This window comes from Eptesicus fuscus, chromosome 8, assembly GCF_027574615.1.
Source record: "Eptesicus fuscus isolate TK198812 chromosome 8, DD_ASM_mEF_20220401, whole genome shotgun sequence".
In the NCBI taxonomy this organism is placed as follows: domain Eukaryota; kingdom Metazoa; phylum Chordata; class Mammalia; order Chiroptera; family Vespertilionidae; genus Eptesicus; species Eptesicus fuscus.
Genome location: NC_072480.1, coordinates 17380109 through 17402179, shown reverse-complemented (window position 1 = coordinate 17402179; position 22071 = coordinate 17380109). Strand labels below are relative to the sequence as shown.

Genomic DNA, 22071 nt, shown 5'->3' with positions numbered 1-22071 from the left:
ATGTATGCATGGGAGATGCCCAGGAAAAACGAGTAATTCTCTAAGGTGGCTTAGAATTCAGGATTAAATAAAACAGGGCAAGGGATATAGGCCTCCTAGTGTTACTGGGGAGACAATGAGATCTCAGTCCTTGTCTTATTGAAGCTACGATTTCAATCAAGAGACAAAGTGTAGCAAAGTAAGTAAGAATTTATTGACCGAAGCAAAAATATACTTAGGACCGTGAAACAAGGAAAGGCATAGAAGAAGTAACAGGAGAGCCTAGGCTGGGCCGCTTTGGCTCACTGGGAAGTCAGAGAAAGGGGGGCCTTGGAGACAGGGTCAGGGGGTTAGCCCGGGACAAGCTGCTGCTGCCCGTTGCTCCCCTGGTTGTAAATCTTGTGGGGTCCTGTCCCAAGCAGATCCCAGGAAAGGATCTGGGGTGTTTATCTAAGGCGTCCCTTGAGATAAACTTTAACCATGCAGGTGTGGGACATTCAAGTAGTTGCTAGCGAAGAGACTGCTCTTACATAAGCAGGACTAGAGGGCAGGCTTAGGACCAACAAAGACCAGAGGCTTTAATTTAAATTTTAAGCGTATGCAAATTAATTCAATTAATTACCTTAGGAATTACACCACATGAAACATATGCAGTTGCAAATCACACAGCTTTTTTTTAGTCACACAAATTCCTGAGTGGCTGCGAGTACAAGCTTAGTTAGGGATCCCCGTGGTGTTGTCCTCTGGGGTCCAGCAGCTGGGCTGGGCTGGTCTGGGTGCAGCGGGCCAGCGTTCCTCTCCCAAGAGCTTGGTCACGTCTCCATTGGGGATTACTGGCCATTCTTCTGTCATCTGGCAGGAAGAGGAGCGTGGAGCGGCGTCGCTTGTCAGACCGTCAAAGGGACGGGCCTTTGTAATGTCTCGACAAGACGAGCATCATTGTCTGGCAGGGGTCCATATTTAAAGCTTGTTTGTACCCATTACAGCTCAGGTGGCTATCAACGATTTACGTCAATGCACATATGTTAATCTTAAACACAGCAAGGGGGCTAAGGAAAGTACATCACTCAGGCAAGTGTTTTTGTTTTTTTAAATAAATCTTTATTGTTCAGATTATTACAGGTGTTCCTCTTCCCTCCCCCCTCCATAGCTCCCCTCCACCTGATTCTTCTCCCCACCCCATGCCCTTACCCCCCCCCACTGTCCTCATCCATAGGTGTAAGACTTTTGTCCAATCTCTTCCCGCACCCCTCATGCCCCCTTGCCCCTGAGAATTGTCAGTCCACTCCCTTTCTATGCCCCTGATTCTATTATATTCACCAGTTTATTCTGTTCATCAGATTTTTTATTGACTTGATTTTTAGATACACTTGTTGATAGATATGTATTTGTTGTCACTTTGTTGTTCATAATTTTTATCTTTACCTTTTTCTTCTTCCTCCTCTTCTTAAAGAATACCCTTCAGCATTTCATATAATCCTGGTTTGGTGGTTCAGGCAAGTGTTTATCTTGACACAAGTCACTCTGCGTCAGTTCAAATCCTTATCTCTGGGATACGCTTCAGGGCAGTGGGGAATGTATCTTTACTATCAGACTTTAAGTTTTAAGGGAAGTTAACTCAAACATTTTTTAACTTTTCTCACATTCTTTAAGCGTTTTTAAACATTTGTATATTTTACTACAACAGGTCCCTTCTAGGGAAGAAGGCAGGCATGCTCCTCTGGGGGAGAGTGCTCGCTGGGTCCTGCATCCTGAGCATATTTCTCTCTCTCTTGTATGTGGAAATCCTAGAGGAGGTCTGAGGGAAGAAGGGAGTCTAAACAGAAGATTCATTAGCTTTCCAGGTGTGCTTTTTCAGGGTCATGGTCTCCACTGATTGTCAGCTCCAGGGCAGAGGGTCATCAGTCAATGCAGCTGGTCCTGAGGCAGTCACAGCATCACTTGTCTGGTTTTGCTGCTTTTCTAGGCCCGGAGTTGAAATGCAACTGAGGCTTAGATGTTAAATTTAGGAAGGAAAATGTCAGGGGCTCCAAATTGCGTGACCAGCGATATGCTAGGGGAGGATAGGTTACCCTGGAGATGAGGTTCTTTTTCCCCCAGTTTTGCCTCTTGCTAGGCATCTAGGTCTTTTTGCCCTGGTGAGTGTCTGTACCTGGCCCATTGTCATTGCTCTGTTCATGTCTAACTGCCTGTAACACTAGAAGAGAGTAAATGATTTTAAGGAAAGGTGAATGGGTCCTTAGAGGAATAGATGGGAGGTAGTAGTAGTATAGTTTGTGACCAATTTTGTCCGAGTGTTGTGTCAACTTGTAGTCTCCTCTCCCGTGACAAGTCAATCTTCCCTCGTTGATGAAATTGCCAGGGAGGGGGTCTATGACAATTGAGTTCTTTCTGGAGGGTCTGTCTTTAGGCAGATATTGTATCGTAAATCAGCGAGCTAGATACCAGATGCCTTAACAAGCCAATTAATTAGAAGTCGTTTATTGCGCACGGGTTCAGAGCAGAATACCTCTGTCAAATTCTGAACCAACACATAGAGGAAGTTCTCTCTATTTATACCTTTTTGAGCCCTTTGTCTGTAGATTTCACAAAGAGCTCTGTGTAGGTTATTGTTACAGACAGTTTGTAACCTTGGATACATAATGAACCAACACTTGGTATAAGAATATGGGAATTATTATCAGTATCAGCATTAGCCTTTTATGTCAGATGGCTAGCTTGCAAGGTCAGACAGCTAAGTTTTTATCTTTTTCTATTATTCAAACTAAAACAGTTATTTTACAGAATAAGGGACTATCTAAAAATAACAGAGTTGACCTACAGAATAAGAGACTGTCTAAGAATAACAGAGCAGTTCAAACAGCAGTTTCAAACATCAGTTTTCTAAAGGAGGAATTGCTATGCTTCACAGATAAGAGGAGTTCAGAGAAAGCCTCTCTCTGCATTTGCTGATTTTTAAGTGCCTACCGCTCAACATGACCAATATACCAAAGGGGCATATTTTGGGGTGGCATGCCCTGCTACCTTTCCCTCTTCTGAGGCAGCTGGGGCAGAGTTTCTGACTCTAGTGTGTGGTCCCTAGTGTCAAGGTGCCGAGCAGCAGATGGCAGCAGCAGTGGCATTTCTGCTACAAGAGTTCTGTGCTGTAGCTGGTGCTGTCCCAGGCTGCGCTGTCCCTGGCTGTGGGACTCTCTGGCCCTCCTGTGAGCTTTTTAATTTATTTTTTTTTGCTTAAACTAACTAATGTAGATTTTATTGTCCACAACTAAAAGTCTTACCTGGAATACCCCCTTCCCCCGTGTCCTGTGGGGTTCACACTCAGGGCTGCTGCTTACAGCTGTGCAGACTGCACTGCACCGCTACAGAGGGCACCGCCCACACGGGCTGAATACTCTTCCTTACCGACTGCTGTCCTCCAAAGGCTGCTTTCTGTCCCTAAGCTCTGCTGCTTCCACCGCCTTAGTTCGGGCCTCACTCCACAGTTTATGCCATAGCCACCCAGGTATGAAAAGAGAATTTCCTACAAAGATCAGAATGCTTTCAGCCCACACGACCTTCTCCGAGAGATTAAAACACATTTAGGCTATACTTTCTTCTGTCTAGACATTTAGAAAAAATTTCCAGGGGCTAGATGTTATAATCACGTGTTCTATTTTCTATATTTTATGATGCTTTGACAACTTGAGGTCTTGAGGAGCTCTGCCCCTTCTAAGCTTAGCTAGTTAGTTCCTAGAGATTGCAAACAACTTGCTTTGAGAATGCCTTTCATATGCAAACCAGCCAATCCTGAATTCACTCCCCCAACCTCCTCCTTTTATGGGCTCCTGAAGTCCAGAACACCATCCCTTGCCCTAAATCACCACAGGGCTCCTTGTGGGACAAATTAGAGACCATCTTGTGGCCCAGAGCCCACTGAAATGATTCCAATACTCAATATGAAACCTGCTCAGCTGCTTACCCTATCTGCCTCACCCATTCCTTCCCATGAAAAACCCACAATAAAAGCTTTTGCCATTGATGTTTCCCCTTACTCCTCCTGCCTCCTAATTACACAGCTTATCCTCCCTCCTTTGGGAATTGTAAGTAATAAACTTTTCTTTCAAAGGCAGTTGTCTTTGTGTCTCTTGACCTGGTTAGACCAAATCCTGGGTACATCTTAAAACAATGAGAAAGAAGATACTATTTGAGCAGCACCATGTAGTGTCATGTTCCAAAATCTTTTTTTCTCCAATGATGAACTGGATTTCCCAAGACAGAACCCTTGTATTTTGACTGCCTTTTGCTTCAGGGACGTTACTTACAGAATTCTCCATCTATGCACTCCCCCTCAGTATCCTACATAATAAAAGGCTAATATGCAAATGACCGAATGGTGGAATGATCGGTCACTATGATGCACACTGACCACCAGGGGGCAGACACTCAATGCAGGAGCTACCCCCTGGTGGTCAGTGTGCTCCCACAGGGGAAGTGCCACTCAGCCAGAAACCGAGCTCATGGCTGGCGAGCACAGCAGCAGTGGTAGGAGCCTCTCCCGCCTCCGTGGCAATGCTAAGGATGTCTGACTGACGGCTCAGGCCCCCTAAGCCATCAGTTGGACATTTCCCCAGGGCTCCTGGACACTGAGAGGGCACAGGCCAGGCTGAGGGACCCCCCTCCCCCTGCCCAAGTGCACGAATTTTGTGCACCGGGCCTCTAGTTATTAATGAAGCCTTAATCACGACATTGTGAACAGGTCACTGACTCTGACTCTCACACTCAAAGTCCCCTTTATCATTGGTTCAGAGAACATAGGAGCTATCATGAGTAAGGCTCTCTGTGGCCTTCTAGAATCTCTACCTCTTCTAGAATCTTGGAGGTGAATACATGGATTAAGATTCTAACAGGACTCTAACTTCATTCTTCTATTTGGGACAAAGCTCAAATTGCCTGTATAGTTTATTGTTACTCTACTGAGTTCCTAAACAATTATGGAATTTCAGAATCATAAAGAACCCTGGGAATTACATAATTTAGATATTTCCTTTTATTCTTTTCATTGTTTCCTGCTTCTTCATCTAATTCTCTTCCCCTTGAATGAATCCCTTCTACCATTTCTGACAGTTGATCATCTCATTGCATTTGTGTGAATGTTAATTGTTGTGAGCTTTAGTGCAGGAATTGACAAAATATAGCCTGTGGTACAAATCCAGTCTGTTGCCTGTTTTTGTAAATAAAGTTTTATTGAAACACAGTCACAGTCATTTATTTAGGTATTGTCTATGGGTGTTTTCAAACTACAATGGCAGAATTAAATAGTTGCAATAGAGGGCATATGGTCTGCAAAGCCCAAAATATTTATTATTTATTAATTAATATTTATATATAGAAACTGTTTGGCAATTCCTATTCTAGCAGATAAAATGGGCTGGTGCCGAAACCGGTTTGGCTCCGTGGATAGAGCGTCGGCCTGCGGACTCAAGGGTCCCAGGTTCGATTCTGGTCAAGGGCATGTGCCTTGGTTGCGGGCACATCCCCAGTAGGGGGTGTGAAAGAGGCAGCTGGTCGATGTTTCTCTCTCATCGATGTTTCTAACTCTCTATCCCTCTCTCTCTCTGTAAAAAATCAATAAAATATATTAAAAATAAAATAAAATAAAATAAAATGGGCTGGTAGTCTTGGATATTATTTACAAGTTCTTCAGGAACAATCTCAGTTTTTTTCTCTATGAAGCATTCTTATTTAATCCTCACCCAAGGATATGTTTTTATTGATTTTAGAGAGGAAGGGAGAGGGAGGGAGGGAAGGAGGAGGAAGAAGAGGAGGAAGAAGGGAGAGAGAGAGAGAGAGGGAGAGAGAGAGAGAGAGAGAGAGAGAGAGAGAGAGAACATCAATGTGAGAGAGAAACATTGTTCAGTTGCCTCCTGTATGCGCCCTGCCTGAGGATCGAACCTGCAACCTAGGTATGTGCCCTGACCCAGAATCAAGCCTGCCACCTTTCTGTGTACAAGACAATGCTCCAAGCAACTGAGCCACCTGGACAGGGCTATGAAGTATTCTTTAATTACTATATCAGCTGACATTAAGTTCTTCATCAAACCACGTCAGTTAATCATTTCATTAACTCTGTATTATATAAGACTGTATTATATAACTCTGTATTACATTAGCTTTAATCCTGATGCTATTAAGATTGTCGTTGGTAGACAATTGTCCATGGATCTCTCATGTGTTTACACATATAAGCATGAACAACCCAATTTGCTTCAGAACTATCTTTTCAGGAATCTATCTATAATAATAAAAGGGTAATATGCTAATTAGACCGGATGTCTTCCAGACGTCATTCCGGACGTCCTTCCTGACGAAGCCAGGGCCTGGGGGAAGCCAGCGGGGGTCCTGGGGGCCTGTCGGTGGTGAGAGGAGGGAAGCCTGGGTCCCGGGTGCCGGAGGGAAGTTGGTGCTGGCAGCCGGGGGAAGGAAGGCCTACTCTTGCATGAATTTTTGTGCAACGGGCCTCTAGTGTTAATATAAGCATGGAGACTGTGACTCTTTTTAGAGCAAATTTATTTACATTTCTGGATAGTAGAGATAGAGGTATTCCCTTCTCAGAAAGATTGGCTTACAATCCAGGGTTAAAATAACTCAAAACACTCCCTCTCCCTAGAGAAGAGGATAAGCAGGTTTGTTAGCAACCCCATATAAGGTCTCCTAATCTCCTTTAATGCAACACCTACTTTGTGCACAAACAATGCCTGGCCATCACTACATCATCCTATTAGAATCGGGGTTCAGGGAACCTGCACCAAAATGTTCTTATTGCTGTAAATACTAAGCTAAGTACATTTGGGCTCATTGTCTTCTTACTGGCCAAGTCCAACTCCAGCTACTGGGCTGCTGCGTGGGAACTGCTGGGTGCTTGACAGTTTCTTGATTCCTATGTAAGTACATTTGTTTTGTCTCCTTGAGTTCACTGAGAAATTCCTTAGGGGAAGGGACCTGATCTCCTCTCCCCTTTGTGTTCTTCAGCAACCCCAGGACACAGTGGGCATGCAATAAGATTTTGTTCCTCAAGATAAAGGCACCCAGACATCCTTCTGAAGCATTCTTCTCACTGGCACACAGAGACTTGGGACTATTTCTAAATTGCCTTGACTACCTTCTGCCTAAGTGCCCCTGAGACTCTGGGATCTAAAGTCAATCTGGTCTTGTTTTAAAGGAGAGGCAAGTTCCAGCCAAACATTGTCCACCCATAAAACAGGCCCAGCATGGGTGTGGCCGTGGGGCCTACGGAACATGATCCCACCAGCCCTGTGACCAGAGGGAATTGGACATACTCTTGGCTCCCCAGGTTGGGGGCAGAGTTAGAAAGGGGGAACCCTCCCTCCTGAGTGATTGCTGTGGGAATCAACCTGCACCCATAATGAAATGAATGCACTTTGCTCTGGCCAGCGTGGTGTAGTTGGTTGGAGTGTGGTCCCGCACACCAGAAGGTGGCGGGTTCTGGCTCAGGGCACATACCCAGGTAGTGGGTTAGATCCCCATTCTGGGGCATGATGGTAGGCAACCAGTCAATGTCTCTCTCTCTTTCCTTCTCTCCCCCTTCCTCTCTTTAAAATATAAATAAAATAAAAAATAAATGAATGTACTTTATGGACTCTTTCCTCCTAGGTTTGCCAGATTTAGCAAATACAGGACACCAGGTTCCATTTGAATTTCAGGTAAACAAGAAATACTTTTGTAGTAAAGTATGTCCCAAATTTTTCACAAGATATACTAAAATTATCTTGTTGCTGTTGTTTATCTGAAATTCAAATGGAACTGGATGCCCAGTATTGTGTAAGTAGGCCTGTTCTCTGCCTCTCCCCTCCAGGGCCCATGCCCCAGCTGCGTCTGACCCACAGCGTGTGGTCTCTTCTCTAAACCAGCCCCAGCAGTAGCGGCTTTTCGGATTGTCTTTTCTACAGCATCTCAGTCAGGGCAGAGCTGGGTGTTTAGGAACTGGACACAGACTTTCAGGGGACCTTTGAGTTTCGCTGATGGGCCTAGACCTTCTGCCATGCTTTGCAGGAAGCAGGACAACGAGATAGGTGGTGAGCTCACCTTTTAAATGATCTGAAAGCATTTTGATGCATTGGGGTGCTTAATGTCCTGTTTATTTGTGTTTCATTTTCAAATCTGCAATTCCCAGAATTGTATGTCAAGTGAGATATAAAAATCAAGAAATGTCTATCCCCTGTGTGTTAATGAAACTTGAACTGGAGCCCAGGAAGAGGCAGAGAGAATAGAAAATTCAATGATCTCCTAGCTGGGTGGTAATCAGTGCTCCAACGTTGATCCTTAGCAGCTGCGTTTCCCACCTGCTCCTTGCAGAGGGTGTGCAGGGTATATCTGGTCAACCTCAGGCTGATAAGAAACTAATTTCGTGATTGCCTTCTCTCTCACCCCATAGGCAAGGCTTACATGAGGCTTAGCTCTGAGCTGCTGGGCTGATAATTCACAGTCCCCACTGAGGGCCCTGAAACATGCCGCCTGCTCAGCCATTCTGGGGAGATTTGCAGGGAAATAAATGCCTCCCTGGGGATTTGGTAGGTAACTCCCTGTTGGGGCTGGGGACAGAGATTGAAATATGAATTATCATCCCCACCTGGCAAGGATTTGCAGGATGAGCCCCTTCTGTACTCACAGGGAAGATTTATGCGGTCTCTTCAGCCGCACCAGGCTGCAGGCTTGTCACTGTGTGACACTCAGCACTGGGAGCATTCCACAGGGGCCTCCGTCAGCCAGCCCTGGTCCTGGGTGGTGTCTGCTGAGCTCCGGCCTTCTGCCCACCACTGCCCTCCATCCCCAAATGACGAGGAAGAGTTCTCTCTACCGCGTGGTTGTAGGAAACGCCTGCTCAGCTCACCTCTGCTTTCCTTTTGGAACTCCATTTCCTGCTCCATCAGAACGTGACTGTGGCCACTTCCCTCACCTCCTTTCCCGCCTTCCTCCCTCTTGCAGAAGGACCAGCTCTCTTCTTCAGGTGACTTGATCTGCTCCTTTGTTTTCTGTGATCCGTTTTCTCACCAGTGTGCTCAGCTCTGGATCTGAGAATCTAATGGTCAGCCAGACACCCACAGCAGAATCCCATGGGGAGAGTGTTAAAAATCAGAACCCTGATTCTACCCCAGATCTCCTGAATCAGACTCTCTGGTTCGGAGTCCCAGAAATCAAGTTCTCCAGATAATTTTTTAGTACACTAACGTCTGGGAACTGAAACTCTAGATTTCAGAGTGGAGCCTGGACTTGGCCACCCTTCCCTGCCGAACTTTGGGAGGTCAGTTTCTCCCTTCCTCCCGTGGAGTCTCTCTCTAGCACTGGCAACCTCACCCATCTTTGAGGGTATTTTGAAGGGAATGGCAAACATCTGAGACACTGTGAGGTTCAGAATTGTCCCCAAAGAGGACATGGCCTGAAAACTAACCTGGCTCATGAATATTCATGCTGGCCATTCGGTCAGTTTTGATCACTCAGATCAATTCAAAGCATTCTCTATAAGCCTTTGTGAGAGCAGGGAACAGGCTGGGGAATAAGAAGGTAGGGAAGAAGATAGAGGTTAAAAGGAATTGACAGGCAATAGGATTAGAACTCTTGCTCAATCCTGATCTTGCCAGTAAGTAACAGTAGCCTGAAATTAAAGAATTAAACCATGAAGGCTCCCTTGACAACTGATCTGATAAGCCTAGAAGTAAATTTCAGAGACACTGTCATCTGGAAGAGGCAGGGGACAGCTGAGATAAGGGGCACAGGGAGGAAGGGGGGCTGGGAGTGATGGCCTGTTTCTTTCTTTGCAATCCAGTGGTTCGCACCATATGCTGAAATAGTATTGGGAGCAAATTAGTTGCTAGGGCTTTTATTCACCTCCAGTAGCACTTTCTTTCCTACATCCAATTATAACTTTAAAATGGAGGCAAAGGGAAAAGGGGAGGAAGATAATGAAACATAAGTCAAATGTGGCAGCTGGCAAATTTCTGATTATTGCACTTTCCCTTGTAGCATTTCATTTCTATCCTCTCATATTGCACAGTAGCCTGTGGGGAGGAAACAAACCCAACAATAACATAGAAAAACTCTGAAGGGTTCAAGGAAACAATATCAAATGCAATTTAATGACATTTTCCATGGGAGACAGGGTGGAGACAAAGTAGTATTCTCAGTTTGCTTCTTCTTGACTTTAACATTAAATTAATATACATCCATTGAGGTTAAGTAAAAGGATTCTCAATTACCTTTCACTTCCTTATCTCAATAACTTAAAAAAAAAGGTTAAAAAAGGGAGAAGAGTATTTATAGACTAGCACACAAGGCAAAATATTTCCACACAATATTGGAAAAGACAAACTCTAACCCATGTAGACAACCCATGCGATAACCTGCTCTTGGGGGTAAAAAATAAATGCTTATCTGCAACAGGTCTCCTGGACCTCTTGCCATTGTTTGTCTTGACTGGCCATTCTCCAGTTTAACACAATGGAGAACTCACCAATTCTTGAAGGAAGTTTTTTGAACAAATAATCTGAAGGTTTAACAATCCACTAGGTGACTCTGCTCTTACTCTTGATGCTATTTATAGCTGAACTTCAATCAGAGCGTAATTCTTTGATGTCCAGTCCACAGTCCCTTCCCTTCCACCAGAAATTGGATCCCAGTGGAAGCTTCAACAAGCCTCACCTCTTCCCTCCCTTACATTGAAACCACTGGGATCAGAGTAACTGATTCACTATTGAGCTTGGAGATTCTGCCTGTTTCAAGGCACTCAATCTGCAGTTTCCTGTGGCTTTTATCCTAGTGGGAACCATGCCCTTAATTTAGAAAGTGTTGCTCTGGGCTATGGACTATGAACAGAGTCCTTTTCGGGTTGCAGTGAAGTGAAGGAGCCAGAGTAGAAAGGTAATAAGCTGGGCTCTGTTCTTCATGGGACTCATTTCTTGACTCATTCCCTTTCCTGTCTCTCAGCTTTGTGCTATGTAAGGGTCCTCTTTTGGTGGTTAAATATTTTATGTGATGTTTGAAACCACTGTTCACTTTGCCCTTCTCAGGTGTTGGATATTTCCAATTTCTAATTTAAAAATAAAATATTTCTTTAGATTGGGTTTTGGTCTACATGTAGAGATAAGAAAGATGACCTATAAGAACAAGTAACAGGAGATACCAGTGTTGTAGAGCTTGGTTTTACTTTTTGAACTGGGATGGCCAATAGGCTGGTGTGTGTGGCCATAATATTTTTGTGAAAGTCATTGAATAAAACTTCCCACACTAACAGCAATAGAGAGGGTCTGGAGTAGGGCAGGGAATGCTCTTGAAGCAGCTTAGAAGCCTCAGTCTCTTCTGTAGGACAGTTTGTATTTTCCTAATAATTTGCTGTTTCACTGGCTTGCCTGTCAACTGTGCCCTGTAGTGTGGCCACCAGGATCTTGCTTCATCATTTAAAGTCCGGTGTATACTAGAGTCGTCTAGGTAATGGTGTGCCGGTTACTGTTTAAAGACTAGATCTCTGAGAGGTAAAAGCCTAGTTAATAATACTTGCCAATTTCCGTGGTATAAATGCTACCCTCAAGGTCAATTTCAAGCCATGTCACTAAATGTGGAGTTGGGAGATGTGCTGTAGGACATCATTAGATAGTGTGCTCACCATATAGATATGATAGATGGAAATAACCTCTAGAGCACGGAAAACAAATAAGTAGTGAAATAATTAGGAAGTGATGAGTTTTGAGTATTATCTTTGTTTTATGACTTATTTAATTGCAAATGTATACAGTTTAATTTTTAATAATGGCCGTGTTTAACATTTGTCTCATAAACGTCTTTTAAAAATTTAACAACTGGTATACAAGCCACCTTTAGCACACCACTCTGTCTTGGGCTGGGAAAAAAGAGAGAAAAAGGAGAAATAAAAGGGCACATTTAGTATTAAAGTACTAAAAGGCCTCTATGCCATTCAGACTTTAAGATGATCCTTCTTGGCCTTGGGTCCATGAATTCATTGAAATGACATAGTTGGTATTGTCCAGAAGCCTGGACATCGGAGCTAGACGTACTGGGTTTCAGGCTCGGCTCTACCATTTGTTAGCTGTGCAATCTTAAACAAGTGTCTAACCTCTCTTAGCTTAAGTTTTGTGTGGGTACAATAATGTACTTGCTTCATAAGGTTGTTACGGGAATTAAATGAGATAATAATATATTCCAAGTAGTTAGCCCACTGGGTCACATAGTAAACCCTCAGTAAGTGGTAGCCATGAGTATTACTATTATTTTTCACCTGATCTATTTCTAAGCTGTCCACAGTAATTGCAATGATAAGATCTCAGGTGCAAGATCACACAGAGATTGATTGTTAAAGACAATCTTCTTTGTGTAGTCTGACCTTCATTTCTGCAACAACCATTTATGTAGGGTCAGCTGCAGGGGCAGAAATATCCTTCTCTCCACACCTCCTGAAAAAATTGCCCTCACAGGTGCCTAAAGCTCAAATACTGGTAACTCACTTCTTGCTGTTAAGTATACTCCTTGGTGCATCGTTAAGGCAGCACCTGAATGGAATGGAATGAGGCAACCAGTTCCCAGGGCTCTGGGAGTCTAAGAATGAGGAGCCTGGAGTGGGTGATCAGATACATGAGGGTTCCTACACACCTCAAATGCCCTTCTATCCCCCCCACCCCCCACTTCCAAGTTGACTAGTTCTTCAAGCTGAGATGCCTCTAAAAGCAAATCTGTCTGTCTGCTTCCCCAAGAACCCCAGGACCAAGACCCAGTTGACCCTCAGGCCCACAGTCCACTATTGAGGTGGGAACATTGCTGAATATTTTGGGTCAGACTTCCTATTGAAGGAACACCAAGTTTGTGGTTGATTTACCAGGTTCTAGTCGTGGTCCCAACCACTTGATATGCGACTTTGGAAAGGTCATTTAAATGTCTCTGAACCTTTATTTTTTTAGTATACTGAGGATACTAATGAGGATTAACCTGAGACTCAAATGAGGGAGCCCTTTATGACTGTAAAGCTCAACACAATGTGCTTAGTTGGTACCAATCTCTGTCCCTGTTCTTGGAACCAATCTCTCTGTCTCTGTTCATTGTTTTCAGTTGGCTCCTTTTGCTTCCATTCTTCACATGTGGATATGGAGAGAGGCCTTCTTGACAGCACCACAGAGGGACAAAAATAACGCATTTCTACCCTTCATGCTAAAAGTTTCTAGTAATCAAAAATATGGGTTCCTAGCTAGGATCACTTATTCATAATACAGACTTGTGAGCAATAGCAATAATGTGACATTATTCCCAGTTTGGCTCAGGTAACTTGGCACAACAAGAAGGCAGAGGTAATGTTTGCAGGAGTCCGAAGGCTCCATGAACACTAATTATGCTCTAATTGAGGTTTTGTTTGTTTATTTATCTGGGCACCTGTGATGCTACACAAACGCTATAAAAGCGGTTGAGGAGCAGAAACCGGGGAGGACCTGTGGCTTCCAGAGGGAGCAGACTTGCAGCCAAGGAGGTCTTAGGTTCCAGGCGAGGGCCTGGGGAGAAAGCAAGGAGCCAGGTGAGCCAGTCTCTCCATGCTGATCAACTGGCCCCAGTTTGCTTCCATTCTGGACCCTCTGTATGGTCTGAGGGGGGGCAGCTGGTGCCCTGGTAGGATGTTCTGACTCCGCTAAGAGAAAGGAGGTTGTAATCTGATGCTTACCTCAGTCAGTGACACACTATTTATTGGTCCCCTTACGGCTCTAAAAGAAGGAACCTCAGCCCCAGGGTCCTAGCAATCACTGTGTGACTAGAGGGGACTTCGTTATGAAATCTTCTATTGACTGGCACCACCCTTCAGGTGCTTGCGGTGTGGGTTGGTGACACAGGTGGCTAGAGGATTACCTGGTCATTAGGGAAGGGCGTTGTGTTTCAGGGTTGATTATTTTGGGCGGGGAAAAGATTGCTGGTGGCCAGCCAGGGCAAGCTGCCTGAAACTAAGTGCTCACTTGGAGGCCCGCCAGGACCCAGCCAAGGGGCTGGGGTGGGGGAGCGAGGCAGAGAGCAGCATTGGTTGGCAAAAGGCCCACTCGGTTCTGATGAGCGTGGTGTGGGGTTTGGCGCCATGCTTCTTCAGTGACTGGAGAGTGGCCAAGGGGAGAGCAAAAATGACAAAAAGGAGGGAGAAGAGGGCCTACGGGGAAAGATTACAGATATTCCACCTGAACAGAAGAGACCAAGTTGACTAAACATGCTATTTTCTTCAAATATATGACAGATTGCAATAAGATGTTGACAAATTGTCCTAACAACCAACTAAGAGAAAGCCATCTACGTAGAGGCAACATGGATGCTCATTCACGCTGCAGCAGGGTGCCGGATACACACTTGACCAGTGATAACATCTGTGCGCTGAATGGGGCCCGCAGAGCAATTGGGAAAGTAAGGAAAGGAAAGAGGACCCTCCCTGGTGTATGAGGACCTGCGCCAGCCCTCCAGGCCCAAGGATCTGGGCACCGACTCCACGCTCCTCGTATCTGATGGTGAGCTGTGGTTCTGGTTTACAAGGTACCACGAGCACAGTGGGTTCTTTGCGTGATACAAAAGTGCTCCACGCTAGTGAAAGGACTGATGGGTTTTTAATTTGATAATAAAACTCTCTGAGGCGAGAACACCCTCCCAGAGGTGGGAGATTAATTTTATCCGTGTTTTTTCAGCTGCTTCTCTTTCCCCACATCTTGCCCATCATTTTTTACTACTTGCTCAGAGGAGGGCAAAGAGGTTTTCAAGAAAGCACCAGGAATGTGAGGACTTCGATTCCAGAGCAGGAGAGGATGGCACAGGCCGACAGCAAGCCCACCGCAGCCTGCCACAGAGGGCTCACTGTCTGCCCCCTGCCCTGAGCCCTGGGACCAACCAGAGGACTCATTCATTGTGTGAGGGTGCCTCCAGCCCTGGGCCCTGCCCAGCCTTCTGAGGAGACACCGTCCCTCACAGCCAGCAGCGCAGCTCTGCCCCTGAGGTTGTGTCTGCTTGGTCTGAAATATACATCTCTGAGCTGGCCGGGTCCCCTTCCCAACCTGCTGTTCGCACACACTGCAGAGTTAGCTCGCCCTGAAATAGACGGAAAAGAGAAGGAAGAAATGGTTTGGATACCAAGTCTCTTTTCAACCCCAACAGTCTGCTTTGTGGTCTTGGTGAATTTTGCTCATTTTGGAAGCCATGGAGTAAGGGAATTGGGGGGGGGGGGGGGGGGGGGGGGGAGGAGGGGCAGCGGGGGTGATAATCATCATTCCGATTTAATAAAAATGATCTGTAAGACTATTCCAACTAATCAGGACAAACATGACACCAAGATCTTGAATCACAGGATGTTTACATAATATAATGCCCAAGGCAGACGAATACTAGATACCACTAAGTACCTGAGACAAAAAAAAGAAAGGAAAGAAGGAAGGGAGGGAGGGAGGGAGGGAAGAAGAATAAAAGGGAGTGTGGAGTCCTGGAATTTGGAGATCCGAAGGGCACAGGCAGAGTTCCTTGGAGGAGGGGTGGCCTCTCACTTCACATGTCGGCTTCTGAGGAGCAGACCTCTGTCGCAGTGATGGCGATTCCGATGGCAAGGCTGCCGTTGTCGGAGAAGAGCTGCGCCAGCGAGGTGCTGAGGACGAGGCAGTCCCCATCGGTGATCACCGAGTCCACACACTCGAGGACAGACCTGGGGGTGGCCTCCCACTTGAGACGCCGATGGTTTCTGTTGAGCTCCAGACGGTAGGTGAAGCAGTCGGCCTGGGTGGGGGTCCCAATCAGCATCATGGTGGCAAAGAACTGGGGGTGCCCCACGTGCCTCTCCTGTTTCCTGAGCACCAGCAGGAAGTGGTGGCCGAGGCAGGAGTGCACGATGATCCAGTCCGCCGGGGCGGGCAGGTGCATGTCCGTGGCCAGGAAGACGATCTCGGCTCCCTGCAGGATATCCACTCTGTGCGTCTGCCGCAGGTGGGGCACCACCACCTCCAGGTGGCCCTCCCACTGGCAGGAGACCAGGGGGCACGTGCAGGGCGTCACCTGGGTGGCACGCAGCTCCGCCTGCTGGTGGCGGAGGTGGTGCGGGTGGGCGTGGTGGCGCAGGTGGCGGTGGGCCAGGTGGTGACGGTGGTGGTGGGCCAGGTGGTGATGGGGGCAGCCGCCCTGCTCTGGTGCGCTCTGAGCGGCGGCGCGGCAGTTGGACACATACTGTGGGACGAAGAGAAGGCTGTTAGTTGGGGTGAGGTCGGTCTCCCGGCCTGGCTGAGACCCCCGGGTGTTCAAGCAGACTCTCCGGTGCAGGGAGAGAAAACTTTATTTCTTAAAGGCCATGTGTCCCTGGATCCGGGTGAGGCTGGGTCCCGGGTCCGGGTGAGGCCACGCGCCCCTGGGTCTGGGAGAGGCCACGCGCCCCTGAGTCCGGGTGAAGCCGTGCCCCTGGGTCCGGCCGAGACCAAACCAGAGGGAGTCGGACCTCCGTTATCACCATTTGTCCACCATCCAGAGCTGAGGGGTCAGTGCTGACATGTACACATAAGGAACTGGTGGACATTGAAATTGGGTCTCAAAGGAACTGTTGGCCCAGAAAGAAACTCACTACAGACTGATTCATTTGCCTGTCAGCATAACTATTATTGCTCGTCTCACATTCAGTTCTTATAAGTATATATCTAGTGACACATGATCTCACTCATCTAGGGGAAATGATGGACAACATAGACTGAGGAACAAGAACAGACCCAGAATCAAGGAGGCATCGATCGGACTATCGGGCCTCAGAGGGAGGATAGGGGAGGGTGGGGGGAGGGGGGAGAGATCAACCAAAGGACTTGTGTGCATGCATATGAGCCTAACCAATGGTTAAGTTCAACAGGGGGTTGGGGCATCCGTGGGGAGGGGTGTGGGATGGGAAAGGGGGGATGAGGACAAATATGTGACACCTTAATCAATAAAGAAATTAAAAAAAAAAAAAGAGAGCTGCTGGACTGTTACCCAAAGGGGCAGCACCATTTTACACTCCCATCAGCACGTGAGGGAATTCCAATTTCTCTGCATCCTTGCCAACACTTGTTGTCTGTTTTGACAAATATTTTGAGACAAAATTGTTTTGAATGTTTTGCCAAATTTAGATGCTGAAATATTGTTAAGTCCTGTCATTTCATTGCAGTATAGAACCTAAATTTACCCAATTAAAAAACAGAAGGTCCTTCAAAAGATTCCTCCTCCAAGAAGACATTTTCCAAATCTAATGGAACATTTTTGAAAGTCTAAAAAGAAAAACGAGGGACACGGTGAATGCTTTGCGTGATTGAGACTCTGCAAACTCAGTCCAAAAAATGCACCGGTTATGCCTTTCTGATTCTTTAATAAGATACTCATACAAATAGGAAATTTTCTCCTGAACATGCAGTACGATGGTCATTAGTTGTAGAAAACAAACAAAAAAAACCACCTTTCTTTTTTGCTTTTTTGATACTGTCGATAGTTAATGTGCAGGCACTGGAGGTCAATGGATTATTGCCCCTACTTTATTATTGCCAGTATTGTTAAAACAAAATGTTGGCATGTTCCCATTTGTCCTTCCGGTGCTATCAGGGGTGGTGCTGTTTTGGGTGCCCTTCTCACGGATTCCAAGGTAACTGGTGGGACGCAGAGCTGGTCTTATGCAACTGGGCAGGGTCCCCAGAGAGGAAGCCTCGCCTGGGACCCCTGGGACCCCTGGGACTTTGCCCCCAGGCACACTTCTGCTCTGTTCCAGGCTCACCGCTTGGAGCAGCTTCCCAGGCTCTCACCACCAGGCAGGCAGCCTCCCCCTCAGGCTCTCCTAACCTTTTGTTCCTCATAATAGTGTCCCCCAAAATGCCCTTAAAACCCCGGGAGCTGTGACGGTACCTTCTGCTCAGGTCTGAGTAAACATTTATTGAGCACCTGCGATGGCCAGACCCTGCGGGGGCTAGGAGCACAGCCATGAGCAAAATAAATAGCATGTTTCTTGGTGTGGGTAGTGCAGACATCAGTGTGCATGTGATAATTGTGGTTTTCACAAGGGTCCTCCCTGTGACACGAGGCCTGTGGTTCACATTTTTCAGGTGAAGAAACAGGCTTCCTGTAGTAAAGTGCCTGGGGTGACAAAGCTGGTAATTGAAAGACAGATTCATTTTTCACACCTCCTAACCCTGAGCACAGCAGCATCCCCCGCCCCTCCTCCAGCTCCCTCCTCCATTCCTTTAGTTCTTTCTTATTAACTTAATTAGCCTGCAGGACCTAGGCTGCTGAATGGAGGTGGCAGCTCTGCGGGGCGGGGGTGGGGGGGTGCTCCAAGCAGGAGGCCGTCACATGGCAGCCTTTCCCTGGGTGCCCTGAGGGAGAGAGCGTCCTTCTGCCCCAGCTCTCCAAGCTCTTCCTGGACTTCAGGTGCCTCTGGGCACTTGCCCCTCCCCTGGCTTTGGTGTACAGAGGACGAGCGCATAGGTCTTTTTCACACTCACCACCACTGCTGCCCCTTTGTCTCCCCGGACCCAGAGTGTGGCTAACAGCTGAGGCCTAGCCAGCTTCCCTTTCATTAGGGCATGCAGTGGACACACACACACACACACACACACACACACACACACACACACACACACACGGTGTGCTGGGTTGGCCACCTGGTGGTGGAGGTGACCTATCGGCAAGTGGGGGCAGGCTAGCTCTGCCTCCAGTTGTTCACCCAGCTGCCAGTTTCTGCGTCTCCCCTGGGAATGCCGCCGACCCAGAGAGTGAGCTACGGTGCTCCTGCCCTGTCCCTGGGTGGCAGCTACTGGGCAGTCTGCTGTCACCAACCTGCACACCCACCAGGCCCAGGAAGGAGCAGGCTGTGTCCAAGAATCCTCCTAACACTCACCCGTTAGTGTTAAATGAAGGGAAGGAAATAGTATGTAGCATTTACTAAGTGGTAATAACTGTGGAAAGTAGATTTTTTTGCATAATTATTTCATTTAATTTTTCATAGAAAAGATCGATTTCCTTCTTTAGAAAAAAATAAAATGAAATTTGGCTTGGTTCTGCCCGACAGAGAAAGACAAATACCATATGATATCACTTACACGTGGAAGCTAAAGAACAAAATAAATGAACAAACAAAATTGAAACAGACTTATAGATACAGAGAACAAACTGATGGATGCCAGAGGGGAGGGGTGTTGGGGGGGGGCAGGGTAAAATAAGGTGATGGGATTAAGAAGTACTAAATGGTATTTCTAAATGGTTACAAAATAGGCATGGGGATGTAAGGTAAAGAATAGAGAATATAGTCCTGGTCAATGTGGCTCAGTTGGCTGAGCACTGTTGCATGCACTGAAAAGTTGCTGGTTCAGTTCCCAGTCAGGGCACATGCCTGGGTGTGGGTTCGATCCCTGGTCAGGGTGCATACAGGAGGCAACCAATCAATGGTTCTCTCTCTCCCTCTCCCTTCTTCTCTCTCTAAAATCAATTAAAAACATTAAAAGATAAATAAAGAATAGGGAATATAGTTAACAATATTGTAATAACTATCGATGGAGCCAGGTGGGCACTTGAATTATCGGAGGGAACACTTTGTAACCTGTACCAGCCATTTTCGTCTCATGGCACACATAACTACTAAAATTCTGCAGCACACCAAAACATACATTTTTGCCGATCTAACAAAAAAATAGGCATAATTTTGATTCATTCATACTGGATGGCTAGTGTTGTGTTGGCTATTTTCATTTTTTAAAAATTTGACAAGATAAGGAAAAAGAGGTCAGTGCCCCTGACTAAATAGTCAGGTATTGCATGTTTTAAAAATTCTTGCAGCACACTGGTTGAACATTGGTGACCTATGTGAATGTCTATCTACTGTGTTGTACATCTAATACTATTATAAAACAGTATTGGATGTAAACTGTAATAAAAAATAAAATAATAAAATAAACAAAAATCTAGCTTAGTTCCCACCTGCCTGCTGGTGGCATGTACCATTTAGTCAGTGGGTGAGGGTGGGGGTCAGAGGTTCCTCCTATTGGTTGTGATTGTACAAGCCCAGGGGTCACACACTCCATTACCAGGTGTGAGGGCCCCTCCCAGGTCCTTCCACCAGTCTCAGGCCCTGCAGAAGGTCTGGTCTTGGCTTCCCATGGGAAGCCCCAAACGTAGCCTCCTCTCCCAGGCTCTGAGAGGCCCCTCTCTCACACTTAGTCATATATATATATGTGTGTATATATATATATATATATTATTGATTTTTTACAGAGAGGAAGGGAGAGGGATAGAGAGTTAGAAACATCGATGAGAGAGAAACACCGATCAGCTGCCTCCTGCACACCCCCCACTAGGGATGTGCCCGCAACCAAGGTACATGCCCTTGACCAGAATTGAACCTGGGACCCTTCAGTCTGCAGGCCAACGCTCTATCCACTGAGCCAAACTGGCTAGGGCTAACACTTAGTCTTTACAACAATCAGGAAAGAAACATATTGTGTGTGTCTTATTGATGAAGAAACTGATATACAGAGAGGTTGAGTCACATGACCAAGGTCACACAGCTTATAAGGGGTGCAGCTGGGAATGGAACCCAGATCAGTTAAAGGTGATATAGATCACAGACCAGGAAGATCACAGCCTGAATATAAGTAGACTCTGGTTGTTGTTTTTTCCAGTTTACTTGTCCAGCAGTGTTGACTAAGTCAGTTTCCCCATTAGCAAAATATTTATCTCAAAGGGTTATTAGGGAATCAAATGAAATAATGCCTCTCAAACAGCTTTAAAACCACATCAAGTATTACATCAAGAGAGCATTTCCATATAGAGGAAATGCTTTTGGGTAAAGACTCCGCGGCCTTTTGCCTCAGTCCATGCCTACTTGTGTCTATCCTGGTGAGCTGATCTTTGCCCCTGGGCAGTATTCTGGGCTGGGAACAGGCCAACATGGAGGTCTGGAGACCCCAACAGTGCACTGGGCCCGGGGCCTCCTCTCCCAAAGCTGAGCCATGATGACAAACACTCTGAAATTCCCATCTCAGAAACAATCTCCGGGTGAATTATTTCCAACATGTCCTTTTCCAGATCCCTTTCCCATCTTCTCCATCCTGTTCTGTGTAGCTAACCTTTGAGATGTGAAATCAAAGCCAGGAGGAGTGGGAAAGAAATACCTAGATCCCCCTTTCTTCCCAGCCTCCAAATTCTCGCCAGGCTTTCCCAATGGCCGAACCCAAGCAGAGCCCAGAGATGCCCTCAGCAAGGGTCGGCTCTCTTTGGAAGTGGTGCTGGGTGAGGTGCTCAGGTGAGGAGGGAATGCCCACCTGTTACGCAAATGTCTCCATTCCTTCCTCTGTGATGTTTGCTGATCTGACCAAACCGGCCCTCCTAGGCTGAGATTTGATGAGGTTGAGGGAGGAGGTGGGAAGGGTAGAATTCCTACCTACAATTCGCTTGGCCACTCGACAAACGTGTATACACCACCTACCATTTGCAACAGGCTGAGAATGCTGAGCAGAATAAGATCCTTGTTCCTGCCCCAGCAGTTCAATGTCATTATATATCGTAGAATAGAATACAAAAATTCAGGATGCAGTGGGGGCTCTGACTGCAGATGGGGGAGGTAGCTATTCTAGTCAGTGCAAAGTGACATTGACACTGGGCAAAGCATGAGTGATGAATGCTCTAACAGAACCGGCAAAGGGTTTGCTGACAAAGATGAAGAGCAGGTTAGAAGGAGCCGGGTTTAAAAGAACATGGGATAGTTGAGAAAAGACAAGCTCCATGTGATTAGTAGATGGAGGGCCCGGTGGGGATGGAGAGGAGCTGGGCCATGGTGCTGGAGAGCAGTCGGACCATTTTGCCCAAGAATTGTAACCTGAGCTGAGGCACCAAGGGGGCACCCAGTCCGGGCAGAAGTCAGTAGGAGGGCCCAAGAGATAAACTTCATGCTTTAGAGAGCTCCTGCAGGCAGCCCCAGCAGGGCCTGCTCGAGGCTGGTGCTCAGGCTGGGGCTGGCCACCAAATCCCCACACTTGTTCCCTCACTGGGCCCTAGCAAAGGCAATGCACCTAGGCTGTCCCATTGCTTCTGTTGGGCCTCAAC

At 46.6% G+C, this 22071-nt stretch overlaps 1 protein-coding gene across 1 annotated transcript in view; it reads right to left on the bottom strand.

Annotated features, from left to right (window-relative positions):
- Positions 1 to 15528: 15528 nt before the first annotated feature.
- Positions 15529 to 22071, bottom strand: part of SIAH3 (siah E3 ubiquitin protein ligase family member 3) — a 76779-nt gene continuing 70236 nt past the window's right edge. Inside the window, exon 2 of the mRNA XM_008145595.3 lies at positions 15529 to 16197. Within this exon, the coding sequence (XP_008143817.2) occupies positions 15529 to 16197 (669 nt within the window). The remainder of the gene's footprint in view (positions 16198 to 22071) is intronic.